Source organism: Eucalyptus grandis, chromosome 6, assembly GCF_016545825.1.
Source record: "Eucalyptus grandis isolate ANBG69807.140 chromosome 6, ASM1654582v1, whole genome shotgun sequence".
NCBI classification, from domain to species: Eukaryota; Viridiplantae; Streptophyta; class Magnoliopsida; order Myrtales; family Myrtaceae; genus Eucalyptus; species Eucalyptus grandis.
Window position 1 is genome coordinate 26,717,116 of NC_052617.1, and position 15,008 is coordinate 26,732,123.

A 15,008-nucleotide genomic window follows, 5' to 3' on the forward strand; every position below is an offset into this window, starting at 1 on the left:
GGAGCTGGTCTGCCTTTCTTCGCGGGCTTGGTCTTTGCATGATATGTTTGCAACAGTATGCATGCTTTTTGTGTGCTCCTCCTATGTATGCGAGCCAATTCGTGTTTGGCCTGGCTCTTGATTTGATGATATCCGTTTTGTTGTGACTAGATACTGCGGGCTCGCGCATGCATGGGTCGATCTAGTTCTCTTTTTCTTATTTACATGTCTGCCGGCGAAAAGGGAGGATCTTTTGGCTACTAGAAGTTGAATCGTGACATTTTTCAACTCTGTAGATGCTTAGCATCGTCTTATATATTGCACTCTTCCTCTTTTAGAGTAAATAATCTTCTCACTGATCAGATAGGGTTGGCTTTTTTAGAGCCGTATAGGGAAGAAAATTTATAGTCTTTAAATCTTTCATCCGTTGCTTGATCCTGCATGCTTTTGCATCTAACGTGTGCTAATGGGTGTTTGCTGCCCTTGAAATGCAGATCCGCCAATGGGTTGGACTTAGAAGGTGAAAAGGTGTTGTGCAAGTGTTGACAGAAGAGAGAGAGCACAACCCCCCATTGGCTAAAAGGTCTTAGCTCTTGCTGGGAGTGTGCTCTCTCTTCTTCCGTCACCATCACCATCTCCATCTCCATCTCCATCGCAACCGTCATGATCGTCACGATATGTAAAATCTGGTGATGTAGGAAACTTCTGGAAAAGTCTTGTGGACTTAAAAGTAAACGACTTTCCCTACCATCTTTAGCTACTTAACCCTAAGGTTGCTTTTCAGCCCCAAAGAAGAAAATCAAGGAAAAAGAAAGAAGCTTGGTGATTCTTACTTTCTGGTACATTCCTTATTCTTTGGGGGCAATGGCTTAAGTTGGAGGTACAAAAAGGAGGAATTATTTCAGGAGATGTGCTTTTATCTCATCTATCTTGTTTATATGCTTGCTTATGATGATTCAATTCTGATCCATAGCTCTAGCAGTACGTACAACGATATGTTCTGAGGGTTATAGTAGGTATGATAGCATCTCAATTACTTCGTACATGTTCTGTGCGTGTTCATTAACATTCTTGAGTTTGCAGATGAGTCCGAACACTAGTGTGCTCTTGCCCTAAACACAGATGCATTCCTGGACAGGTACAGCTGGAATCCCGATTTTGGTTAAAGATGACACCATCCTTCATTATGTCTTACGTAGGTGGAGGAGGTGCAAAGCGAGGGCGCAGATTAATTCACAAGAACAGAGAAAAGATTGGAAACTCAACAGGTCCAAGTGAAGCCACGCTTTAGTGTTTTTTTAACTGATGCACAGGAAGATTGTATCAGATGAAGGAGATATCCCAGACCTCCAGCTTCAGTGATGATAGGGTCAAAGACAATTCATTAATTGCATTCTTCTCATTGCATGGAATAAGGACAAGTTGTGAAACTTTAGATATTGAAACGGACGGTTGCGCTAACTTTTCGCAAAATAAGTCTTCATACTTCTTCCTGTATATAATTGTGAACTAAGAAGCATCATTTGATGAACACTTCTGAAGATGAGGGTTGACGGGTTTAGAATTTCCCGACTTTTTTGGGTTATCACTTATTGAGGATAAAATGTGATTTACTTTTTCGTCAAGTTTGGTGAAAGAAAAATAATCTGGATAATACACCAAATTATATCCAGCCACATCTACTCCAGTATGATGGACTGTTACTTCTAATGTGTTATTAATTACTACGAGTCCTCGACCGTTCTTTTTGAAAGACACAAGATGAAGATGGGCGTTCGAGCTGAGTTGTAGTCAAAGGTGCTGAAATATGATTAGTGGATCATATGAAGCAATTGATATGCTCCATTAACTGAAAGGACTATTACCTAATTCCGTTTGTAGAATCTACTTTCCTGTTCTGGTATTGTAGCATTCTTAAGATATAGGTTAATCAAAATTGGGGAAGATCTACAATGATTCATTATCTTCTAATGTTGTGATTACTGTGTAAGTGCCATCATATTGTGCTATGTAGATGTTCTGGAACTCAATATCGCTATTCATAGCCCCATGGCAAGGGCAACCTCAAACTTACCAATTCCAGAATGGGTCTTCTTGGCGTGCCTGCAAGGAATCTGACAGGACTCTAATGCTTTGAGTGCCAAATTGCTCGCCTTGGATTCAAAGAGCCGATATACCTCCATACAGCCCAAAGTAGTATCAGTTCTAAATCAACCTTTGGTTCGCTAGCTAACTAATGAAACATGATACCTGTTACGTCACAATTTGCGATCTCATAGCTGAAGAACATATGTTTTCTAATGGAGATCTCATAATTAGGTCGCAATTGCAAGTAGCAGAGAGAAACTTAAATTTTCTATTAGTGATGTAGGGGTGCTGCAAATCACTATATAGTTCAACAGAGCAGTTTCTCAGGATGTTGAACTCGAAACATCCCTAATATCACGGGATTAACATCAACAACACTATTATACAAGCAAAAATGTAAAGAATGAGACAATCAAACTGCTTTTGCATGTGAGAGAGCGTGAGATTAACACGTCAATCGACTCTAATTTGGGACAATGCGGAGTAGGACAACTTGATATCCTCGCTGTCCGAGACGAGGTCCTCAAGGCTTAGCGGTAAGCTGCCGGAGAAGGAGAGGCTTGGTTTCATCCTCGGCACGAGAACCGGTTCCGCCTCACTGATGAGGATCTGAAGGACCCTCCTCATGGAAGGCCTCTCGGCACTGTCGGGGTTTGCGCAGCTCAACCCTAGGAGCAGCAGCTTCCTCATTTCTTCCTCCTTAAAGGTCCCACTCAACCTTTTGTCAGCTGCTTCAATGATCTTCCCTTGAGAGTGCAGTCCCCAGACCCAATCCACCAAATTCACCATTTTCTGATCAGCTGGGTCTTTCTCTATCGGCCTCCTCCCGCAAGCCACTTCAAGTATGACCACTCCATAGCTGAAGACATCTGTTTTCTCAGTTGCTTTTCCATACTGAAGATACTCGGGCGCTAAGTAACCCATTGTTCCCGCTGTCAAAGTGGAAACAGGGCTCTTATCGTGATCCATCAGCCTTGCCAGCCCGAAATCGCCGAGCCTTGCGTTGAAATTCCCATCGAGCATTATGTTGCTGGTCTTGATGTCCCTATGAATCACTTGCTGCTCACATTCCTGATGGAGATAAGTAAGAACAGAAGCCAATCCAACTACAATGTTGAGCCTATGGGGCCATTTTAACAAGGACCCTTGTTCAACTTCCTGGTATAGCAGCTTGTCAAGGCTCCCATTGGGCATGAAATCGTAAACTAGCAGCAATTCACCCTTTTCGACACACCAACCTTGGAGCTGCACCAAATTCTTGTGCCTCAGCCGAGCAATGATCGACAACTCGGCTAAAAATTCGGTTTTTCCCTCGTGGGAATGCTTTGATCTCTTCACAGCAGCAATGGTACCGGACGAAATAAAGAAGGCCTTATACACGGTTCCGAAAGCTCCGTGGCCTAGGATCCTGCTGGCATGAAACCCTTTGGTAGCCGTCTTCAGTTCCTTATAACCGAACTCTCTAGGACCAGCAAAAACCTCAGCTTTGAAACTCTTCTCTGTCTTAACGTCCCTCCATTTCTTTACAGTAATATAGCCAAACACCGCAAGCGCCACGCAGAAGAAGGCCGGGCCGGCAATCCCAAGGCCTAACCCGAGCCTCTTATGATGCTTACTTTCTGATTCAGGCACAGAAATCGGCGGCTTATTCGTCACGGAGCTATCCGATACATTATGAGGATGTGAATTCGGCCTCGCAGGCAAGAAGCCAAACGTCTGGAAGCTCCAGCTCTGAATCAAATGGAGCTCGGTGCTTCCCTCCGTCGACGCAGAGAAGCCCGCGTATCGCATTTCTTTAAGATACTCAGAGAGATCGATATCCACCGTCAACAGAGGATCTTGCGGCTTGAAGCTGTCGTAACTCAAGAAAACCATCAGCTTCTTCTGGTCATTCTTGTAATCAATCCAGGCAGTTATCAGCTTCCCACTTTTGAGATCAATCCCCTGCACCATCGGGTCCTCGGTCTTGACAGAAACCAAGCTATCGATGTCCAACCCGACGTGGTTCTCGCTCGGGTCGTCGAAGTGCGAGTCGACCCTCGTGTCGAACTCGACGGCGACGAACGCGTTCTTGGTCAACTGCGAAGAGTTCACGAGGCCCAAGTACCCGCCGGGGCTGCCCAAGGTCTCGTTCCCGGGCGAGAGGAAGAACGTCAGGCCGTCCCCGAACGAGGCCGGGTTGACGTTGTCGATCAAGAAGGCGAAGCTGGTCGAGAAAGACGCGGTGGTGTTGGATTCTTGGTCGAAGAACTCGATGGGGCGGCCGTAGATCACGGAGCCGGAGCAGGAGGAGGGCACGTCGGCGTCGCGGGTGAGGCCCACCACGCCGCTCCGGAGGTAGGAGTCGCCGAGGAGGGTGAGGTTCTGGAGGGACGGGGAGGCGAAGGAGGGGAAGTGGAAGCTCGTGTTTGCGGAGGACGCAAGGTGGGCACAAGAGAGCAAGGCGGAGAGGGTGAAGGAGAGGGCGAGAAGGTGGAGAATTCCTGGAGCCATTTGGTCATGTGATCGGGCGGGAGGATTGAGGGACGGGAAACGGGTATGTCATCAAGCAATACGGCGGCGGCGGGGGCGGCGGCGGCGGCGGCGGCGGCGGAGATGGTGATGATTGATGTGTGAAGAATGTTACTGTGACTTGAATTCAGAGGGAGGGAGGGAGGGAGGAGGAGAGGAACAGGGGGTTTGAACGGTTGGAATGGGCGCGGCTTTGGCTTAAAGATAAAAAGGGAGAAGGAGTGGAATAAAGAAACAAGAGAAGCAAGTGGGCTTTCTTTATTTCTTTCTTTCTTTTCTCTTCTTTTAACGGCTACCGAGGAATACGACTCCAGCTCCGCCAAACGGCGTCGTGCCGAAGGGAGACTTTTGGCAGTCGAGATTTTAAAATGCTTTGATCCGTCCAATGTGCAAGATGATACTTTTGATTGTGGAACAATTATAACACGGTTTGGACGGACGTTGGATAATGACATTTACGAGAATACTTGTCAAGTACTCGAATGAAAAGAATTTACAGTTTTTTTCGTGTGATAATATATTTAGGAAAAACCGACATATATTTCTTTTGTCAAGTATGCCTAGTAAACATTTTAAAAGAGATGTAAAAGCTTAAAATACATTGCTTATGCATTACACAATTTATAAAAGTAAAAATCGAAAATCACTTTAAATGCGTAGATCTATTTCCTTTCACATGGAATTTTGTGTTAACTTTTACATCGTGTTAAGGCTTATGTGTTCACAATGAATTGAGGGCTAATACCATAAAATTCAAATTCGATAATGTCACATTTACCCAAAATCAATTTTTATGTCACGAAAACCCTCGGATCAATATTCCTTTACCACATTTGTCCAAAATCCATTTTCGTATTACAAAAAAACCATCAACTAATATATCCATATTACATTTATTGAATTCTAATTATAAGATTTTGATAAATTTATTATGAATATACCAGTTTAAAATTTTTGACGACACTTTAATTAATTTGAAGGTAAACATCACACAAGTTTCTCGGTTTGTAACTTTTACCGGTAATGGTGATTAACCAATGAATATAATCAGTTTTTCCAAAGCAAGTGGTTTGCTTTTCACGTGGGGGTGCACCCTCCAATGATAAACTGCTCAGAATGATGACGAAGTGTGGGTCCTTTCGTTATAATAACAACAATCATTTTTCTTTTCTTTTGGGGGAGAATCTAATGAAAAGGATTTCCATCACGCTCGCGTACCCCACCACCTGAGTAGGCGGTCGGACGGATGAGGAATCTCAACGGCACTATACGAATAGGAAGAGTGTCTGGGAGCGTCGTCATCTGACCACCGACTTCCGGGAGAGACGGAGGTGGTGGTGGTGGTGGTGGTGGTGGTGGACCTGGTGGTGGATCCCACGTCAGGTGACCGATTCAGCCCCACGTGATTGATTGCCGTACGGTCCATAGAGCCGTTGCAAGCCAAGACCCATTCAGAATAACTATAATAAAATGAAAAAGGAATTCCTGAACCGAAACTTTGACCGAGTGTCAGAATCATTTTAGACCCCAAAAATTTCAGAAAGAGAGAGAGAGAGAGAGATTGTCAGACCCCCTTTAAGGTAAAGAGAATTTACTCAATATGGTGAAGCAGTTATTGTACTAAAGTAGGCCATGGATGACGTTTTATGTACATACATACTTGCCATATGCCAAGAACTGTCTTCAGTTACTCCCTCACCTACTCCTGAGAAATCTCGAGTCCTCGTCTTGGAATCTCGCGAAAGTAATTATTATTCCCACCACCATTTCTTCTGCACAAAAGGAACGCAAAATGGCCATCAGCACATTAATTGGAATCCAAGGGACTTGTTTACTCTGCATCACGTCATCGGTCATCACGGTGCTCATGCTGCACAGAGAGACATTCCTAGAAAGGTCTAGTTCACGTGGCGAGAAAGTAATTAAAGGGAGCACTACGGACGGTAACAAGACAGTCATTCGATTTTCCGGATTCACTATGTAAAGATAGTCATGGTGTGCACAAAATCTCAGCAGCTGAAGGAAGGACCGAAGGGCCGGCCGACTCTCGAGGAGGGAAGGCAGTCGAATCGTTGAGTTCAGCAATGAGTTCATACGAGAAGAGATTGGAAACTTAAGATTGACCACGAAAGAATGGGTAACTACTAAAGATGACCTGCTAGTTGAGATAATGTTACCCTTTGTCTCGCGACGAAAATGTACAAAGTGCGACTAGATCCCATTGCAGAGTCATCTGGCAAGTCGCATGCTCCCTAATTTAGCTGAAACTTCCCGAGGCATGACAACTGCATGGTCATTCAAAGTTAGTCAGTGAAGTACCAGTTACCGTTTGATAGATTAGAGTCAGTAGTCCAACTAACCTTCAGATATACTACAAAAACTATCTGGAGGGAAAATTACGTCTGGATCCACTATTTGCTGTAATGAAAGTGCCTGCGCCATGCGACTTTTACTGCAAAAGAGCAGCATAAGTATAGAGATAATTTCCAGCTTGCAGAAAGACATAAAAGCTGTTTACGCCTACGAGTGGCCTCTGCCCATCCCTTGATTTCAGATGATATATGGGTAATAGGTGACAACAGGGATCGAGAAGAAAAATAGTTCAGCACCTATTCCATGCCACCTGCTTTTTGTGCTCTCAAAAGAGTATTCAACTAGTACAACATAATGAGTCAACTAACCTCGCCCAAGAAGGTACAAATTTGTCATTGGGTGTATCGTCTTCGTCTTCGTCTTCGTCTTCGTCGTCCGAACATTTGTAGGGCGAAATCTCATATGATTGTTCTTGATTGCCATTGCTGACGCTGTCCTCAATATCTGTTGCTTTTTGCAAAATGCTTATTGCCTGGATGATAGGCAACTCTTAGCATGAAAGAGTACAGGCAACTGGCAAGCAAGTTCCTTCAGCAGATCTAACAAACCTTCATCTCTCTAAAAGTTGCTTATACAACTGAGTACAAGCTGTTTACTGAAAAATGCTTTGGGCACAAGCTATTGATAATGAAGAAGAGAAAACTTATAACACTTGCAGCTGGCATTACTGACAATTTCAGTAAAACAACAGTACAACAAGGCAAGGATGAAGGTCACTTGGTCATGGAATAGCCACTTAGTTTGTTGGACAAAATCATTGCCAACTCCAGTTTCTGAAGTTTAGCTATTCCAATACCATGGTAGAAAGCATAATTAAACAGATTAAGGAGACAATAAGAATATTATTCTATAATCAATTAAAGTCATTCTATACATCATAAGAGACAACTGCCCATACAGGAATTCAGATGATGCGGAAGTTTAACCTACTCCCTCAATTTCTGCTGTCATACAAGTATAAATTTTCTTTTCCAGTCTATCAAAAAGGACTGCAAAGCTGCATTGAGTGCTGGATTTTTCTATTACTTGCATATTAAATATTGCAGGTATAAGGAGTAGAGATGATATTTCTCATACAGTTGTTCTGATGAAAATAAAAATCACACAGGGCAAGCAAAGTCCCACATATTTCCAAATTATATCCACGTTCAAGTCCCCCCCTCTCTTGGCTCTTCGTTTCAACTTATGTTCCCCTTTCCATTTAAACAATGCATTGACGATTGAACTTAGCTTATTTATTCAAAGATGAATCAGAAATTGTACCTTATTTGTTCCATCTGCACAAATTCTTTCAGTCGTGCAGGGTTTAGAGCCTAAGCCCTGGTCAGGTTCAGCTTCACTCTCCATTATCTTCTCTGGAAAAGCACCTCTTTTTTCTGTCCCTAACGTTTCATTCTTTCTGAGTTTATTTCCCGATTCTCCCCTTTCCTGAAACATTTTATCCCCAAACACAAATGAGGTCAATGCTACCATGAGGACTAACAAAAAAAAAAAAAAAATATATATATATAGAAAAAGCAAGATAGCACTGGATGGATCATACTGCAGCATGATATTTTTGTCCTTGCTGCTCCTTTTTGGTAGGCATGTCTTCTTGGTTCTCTTGATTCCTCCGAGCACCTTCAACACGTTTTCTTTTTCTTTCCTTCTCCTTCCTCTCTTCTTCTTCTCTCTGCCTTTTCTTCAAGGCAATATCAGCCAATTTTTTCTTCTGCTCTTCTTCTTTCCTTTTCCTTTGAAGCTCCAATTGTCTCATGTTTTCCTTCTCAAGTCTTGCCCGTTCAAGTTTCAATGCCTCCTTCTTCAATTTACGTTCAATCTCTTTCTTTTCAGCTTGACGTTTTGCAGCTTCAGCAGCCCCAAGAGCTCTCACTTTAACGTCCCTCTTCCCTATTAAAGATAATAAGTCTTAAACTAAATGACCGGCAACAAAATTCAGTATAGTCTTGTCTTGTGTACATAAACATAATAAAGCCACAAGAAACTGATTGCTTATTCTAATGAAAGCCCTCACTCATCCAAAGTTTCTTCATGAAACAAACAGCAATCAGTTCAAAAAAAAAAGAAGAACAAATTCCATTTTCATCCCCGTTAGAAAGTCCAACCCAAAAGCTTAAGTTAATAGGTGGAGGAGACCACATGAATATAAAAAGTATTTAAAATCCGTTGTCAATCAATGTGAATAATACTCAACAGCCTATCTCACATGCAAGTCGGATTACAAATTGCAAGTGGAATTTTTGACTATGCACACTCACATGGAATTTTTAACACACCTTTGTGTTAAGGGTAACCTGACACTGATACTATGTCAGAAAGTCCAATCCAAAAGCTTAAGATAACAGGAAGAGGGAGACTACATGAATTTAAAGAGCACTTAAGACCCATTGTCAATCGATGTGGGATAATACTTCAACAATCCCACTATCAGTGAAACTGATTTCAAACATCAAATTTAGCTAATCTAATTTGAACTGGAAAAATTCAGAGAACGAGATGTAAATTTACTAACAATTTGAGTCCAGCAACAGTATGTGAGAGAACTCTAGCACCATTAAAACAGCATCGCAAATTTCCAAGAAGGAATCCAGGAAAAACAATAGACCCTTTTGAACTGGAAAATGGCAGTATGACATAATTTACCCAAAGCAGTCTTATCTCATGTCTCAGTAGGAACTCGAGATCAGAATTTGTAGCCAAAGATGTGGTCGGTACCTGTGAAAGGTGCAACTGTTTGTTTTTGTTGAACTAGTGGTAAGAATGAAGTCATATGAGACACAATGTTGTTGTCACATTTAGAGTCCATTTCTGAGATGCCAGGGCGACCTTTCCTGAGGCTGCTTTTCGGCTTACTGAACCTGTTATTAGGCACTTCCACGGCTCTCTTCACTCCGCTCAGCCCTTTCGGCATGGTTGTGCTATCCTTTGCCCTATGCCTCTTGCAGCTTTCCTGCTTCCCAGGCTTCTGTTTAGCCTTTCTATGAGTTCCAGCAAAACTAATTTCTGTTCTGATGGAATCTATACTACATCTTGTCATCTCATTTTCTGTATCAGAAACTGAAGCAGGGCAATTAGGATCTTCTGTAATATCAGCAAGTGGTTTTCTATTTGCCGCACTTGTTCTAACATCTAAATCAATGCCCTCTTTTGATGTATCAGCTGCCTCATCTACATTCTCATTTTCTTCGCTAATGCAGGGAAGCTCAGGATTTAAGCTTCTTTTCTCCTTTGAACTTCCAGACTTGGAGGCAATTATATCCCACAACTTCCCAACGGGAGATGTGTAGGTTTTCTGCTGACATCCAGCAGATTCGGCATATGAAAGAGGAAGGCAATCAGAGTGGGACCTTCCATAAGGAGCCTGCTCTACTTCCGTGTGCGAGAAGCTGTTCACCCCATTACACTCATTCATATAGAAAGCGCTCCCCACGTCCATATATTCAAGAAGGCCGTTTGGAACTGACTTGTATAAGTTCGGTGCCTTACGCAGCTTGTATGCAGTGGAGAAATGTGACAACGGTGTATGCACAGAAGCAGATTTGGAAAGCAGCTGTTGCGCGCTGGCATGTTCAGTAATACCATCTTGAACATCCAGCTTCTCAAAGCTAAATCCATCATCAGAGATTGGCTTTTCATCATCAGTTGGCATGATGAATCCCTCAAAAACAGGCATTATTTGATCCTTTCCAACTTGTTCCATGGATTCGTAACCGGGTGAGTGGTGAGGGAACTCATATTTCCTGTGGTCATGGGCTTCTCTATTCTGTTCAGGTCTTTCAGAACTAGCTAAATGTTCTTCATCCATCTGATTGAAAATATCCTTAGTCTGGCATTGACCTTCCTCATTGATGGTGCCTTCAATTCTTGCTACAAATGCAATGTCAGATAGACCAGAAATATTTGAGTGAGGTTGTCCTTGGTTTTCACACACCAAATGGGAACCTGTATTTTCATGTTGCCCTTCCAAGGTAATACCCTGTGAGACAAAATGATAAAAAAATTTACAGCAACATTTTGCATCATACAAGCATAGAGCAGCAAATGCAGTGATAGATCTGCTCCATAGTATATGCATTTAGCGTGGATGCAAATTGTGAACTAAATTATTGATGCAGAGACTGCTCTGCAAAGCAGGTTTAAGTGATTTATATATTAAGAAATTGCTGATATGAGGTGAAAGAAGTATTTTTCTTGTGCTGGCATCAGTTAACTAACTCCAATTATTCTGGTATTCTACAATACTAATTATCCAACTTAGAATGGAACTTTAGATCTGCAATCCCCAAAAACTATCGATGTTTTTAAGGAAAACCTCTTGTAACACAACAACGTTAGTCCTGAGCTTTGTCTGGAGCTATCCTAACTCGACAGTTTCACTCTCAGAAATTGCGGTATGGAGGTTGAAACGCTAATAGTACACAATACGGAGCTGTCTACCGAAAATACTTATTGGTCCCCATACAAGTATAACAGAAGGAACTATTAAATCTAGGACCTTGTCCTCTTTTGAAACTGATTTATCATCGCTAATAGCACACCATGTGAAAATGATGATTTAAGAAGGCCAGCCATTTTGATCATAAAGATAGTCAATAGATGATTGTAATCAACCTTTTCCACAACCTTTTAATTTTTTTACAGGGTACATGTACTATATATGTTCACCAATCTTCTCCAAATAGTATAGGACAAAAATAAAAAGTTTCCAACTGGAAATAAAGAATTGAGTACCTCTGGAATTTGCTGCATCTGCAGAGTTTCAAATGCTTCTGTCACACCATGCTTAGCATTATGCTGCATCAGATTATTTAGGCTGCTATCAACTTCAGACCGTTTCTTAGAACTAATATGAGTCTTTTCATCGTCCTCTGCCTCTATCGCCTTTCTTTTTCCACAATTTCCGTAAGTACTGTGCAATGGATCCTTCTGCAAGCTCAATGAAGCAGGTGAAAGCTCAGTTGATTTATGAAACTGAGGTGATGAATTTGCAAAGCCATTGCCTTTGAACTGTACCAGTAAGCTCTTCACACTTTGATGGTTGGAAGATTTGAAACAAGCTACATTCTCCAAAAGTGGAACAAAATGAGGAGTGCCAGTAGTCACGGAACTAATTAGTTCCGTTGGCATTACTTGACCACCACAAGAATCGGGGTCTACTTTATGATGAGCAAGGTCCACTTCAGTTGATTCTGCTGCATCAAACTCTCTAGTATCCTTTCCATAGGAAGTATTCATTACCCTGTTTGATTTCAGACTGGATAATGAAGAATACTGTCCATCATTTAATACACATGGAAAACTTTTACAGGCAGCAGACAAATCAATTGAATGATCAATGAAAGACATCCTGCTTTTGGATATCTTCCCTTGTAGGAGAAAATTAGGAATGACATCTTTGTCATCTCCACATGTTTCCCTCACCACTGTCTCATCATCCTGTCTAAGGGATGTGCTTGTCTGACCTATCTTGTCAACGGGGTTTCCCGATAAATGTCCAGCAGATCCAAGTTCTTCAGAGCTCTTTTCCTGCTTGCACGAGGTGACCAGCCCTTTACATAGCCCTGTGTCCTCGACACTTTCTTCTAACACAGCTCCAGGAACATTATTCAGGCAGCTCCTGTTCTCCCCGAGATCATCAAAGTCAAGTTGCTTGGGCTCTAAAAGAATGTTAGAATCAAAGCAAAGGCTTGAGGCTAATGCTTCTGGCACGTTTTCCAAATCAGCAGGATCATTGTTAGATGGAATGCCAAAAGAAGATCCTTCAGGTCGCTTTTCAAACACAGCTGAAGATTGAGCAGCATTTCTAGTACATCTTTCTGGATCAATATTATCGCTCAAGTTGGAAAGCACTTTTGATGTAGTACCATGTGCTTTTGGCAGGTTATCGGTACTGCCTATGATATGCTGGTCAGAATGAGTATAACCCAACTGGTTGACAGAACAACCTGAAACCAAGAAGTTTTCATTTACTAATGCAATGCCATTACCACCATCATCATCTTGAGGAGATTGGGCTGGTTTTCCTGAAGAGCCAGCCCTCTTCACATCACCTGGATCAGAAGATATCTCCAATCCTGGAAGTTCCTCACAATTAGGTTGATGGGAAGAACATCTCAACTGTGTGATTTCACTGGAACCAACAGTAGTTTGATGTCCATTGATTTGGCAATCTCTGATTTCCAGTCCAGGCATGGTGCCACTTCCATTCAACTCCATAGAGTTGTCAGCCTGGCTCATTGGTTGCATTAACTTATCCATGCCACTGTTCTTTCCAACAGGGAAGGGACTATTGGACTTCAAAGCCTCATTCATTTGACAATTTTCAATTGACTTATGAGGTCTTGTTATTCCCCTACACTGACTGTTGCTTTCCTTTTCCTTTTCCTTTCCCAAAGAATCTCCTCTATCCCCTTCACTCTGCCTTTGAACTTCAAGATCGACACTGCAAGGAGCATCCATTTCCAATAATCCATTTGAACGGCTTCCCGATATCAAGGATCTCATGGCTCCACTGCTGCTGGTTTTGCTGCCCTTTTCCTTGCTCTTGAAGTTGACCATCTGTGTTTCTTCTGTTGAATGGATATGAGAACTGGTGTGAGAAGGCTTGACCAGCTCTGCCGAAAATACATTCTCAGACAGTGGAGGAGCAACCCTAGAGGCAGCAGATCTGCTAGGGTCAACGATAGGATCTTTTTTAGACAAACGACTTCCAGATGCCTTTGCACTGTTCCGGAGCTCAAGAGCCTTTTGCCTCGCCTTGGATCTCTGGACCCTTGCCAGTGACTGATCTAGATCACAATAATCTTCTGAGATTATCACATCCATTTGATGTTGAGGGGACTTAATGTTAGGATCCGCCTCAGAAACACCATTTAGGACAAAAGTAGTGTCATCTTTAGGAATTTCATGCAACGAAGACGACTTACTGCTTGCTTCACCTACTTCTTGCAAAGTGCAAAAATCTGCGCATAAATCAGCTGGAAACCCTCTTGTGTCAGCTGTAAGCGTGGGTTTATCATAAATGGGACGGTGACCAATGGAACAAGGAACTGAAAATTGTGGTTGTGGTTGCAAAAGTTCTGTAATGAGCTCTTCTCTCTGAAATTCTGCAATGACACGACAGTAAATGTAAATTCAAGCAAACGCATTGTACAAAGAACAACCAAGTGCTGTATCTAAAGCATAGCGCATCGTTACACGTAAGTTACATCCATCAGCATTAACCATTGCCCAATTACAAAGACAACCAATTACAGAACAAAAGCATCACAATAATGCAGCAACATTAGAGTATAAAGTAATCATAGAAGCATCAAAATTCAGTTGGAATGACTTGAAACAATCCAGTTCACTAATGGACTTCAGCAATCGCCGCTCGAGCTTGGCTCGTCGTTCATGCACTGTTCCAAAGCAATCGACAAGCAACGCATTTCCGTACGAACAAAACCGCATCGGCATTCGAAATCGGAACCCGAGGAATTGCAAAACTCCGTTTTTTCCGCACGCCGCCGCGCAGATTACGAGCATTTCACGCTCTCACAAACGGTAGGGCGCGGGCGAATCCGTCGCCGGCTCAGCAAACTCGCGACGAAATCGCCGACGACGGCTAACCGAGCGAGACGGTGGCATCATAAAAAAAAAAAAAAAAAAAAAAAAAAAAACAGTGCGCGCCTCGCCGAGTACCTGCGGGTAGCGAGGACGGGTGCGGCGAGGGGAGGAGCCAGGGAGGAGGGGCGAGGCCGTCGATGAGGAGGGTGGAGGCGAGGTGTTGGTCGAAGAGGCGGGTCTGGTGCTCGACCTGGCCGACGATCCAGTTCTTCCGCTCGAAGATCTGTGCGAACAGCCTCTCCATCGCCGACGTCCTTCTCGCGTCACGATTCCGCCATGGGACTCGAGAACCGACGGCGGCGAGTTCGGAGAGGGGAGGGAGAGAGGTGGGGCGATGCAGGGGTCGTGTCTTCGGTGGGGATTTCCCGAGCGGACGACGCAGGATGGATTCTCCGAGCGGGTGTCGATGGGCGCGAGCGCAGATTTGAATTTTTCGGGGAGGACGGTAC

The 15,008-nt window shown here is 43.0% G+C and overlaps 2 protein-coding genes across 2 annotated transcripts; both read right to left on the reverse strand.

Moving 5' to 3' along the window:
- Nucleotides 1–2,312: 2,312 nt before the first annotated feature.
- Nucleotides 2,313–4,815, reverse strand: LOC104449121 (probable L-type lectin-domain containing receptor kinase S.7). The gene has a single exon (XM_039315026.1). The coding sequence runs from the start codon at nt 4,558–4,560 to the stop codon at nt 2,521–2,523; it is 2,040 nt and encodes a 679-aa protein (XP_039170960.1). The 5' UTR covers nt 4,561–4,815; the 3' UTR covers nt 2,313–2,520.
- A 1,940-nt stretch (nt 4,816–6,755) lies between these two features.
- Nucleotides 6,756–14,962, reverse strand: LOC104449122. Its single transcript, XM_010063150.3, has 8 exons — nt 14,635–14,962; nt 11,683–14,057; nt 9,667–10,927; nt 8,495–8,841; nt 8,215–8,379; nt 7,260–7,423; nt 6,939–7,030; nt 6,756–6,863 (listed from the first exon to the last, which is right to left on the reverse strand). The coding sequence occupies exons 1-8, from the start codon at nt 14,801–14,803 to the stop codon at nt 6,808–6,810; spliced, it is 4,629 nt and encodes a 1,542-aa protein (XP_010061452.2). The 5' UTR covers nt 14,804–14,962; the 3' UTR covers nt 6,756–6,807.
- Nucleotides 14,963–15,008: the final 46 nt, after the last annotated feature.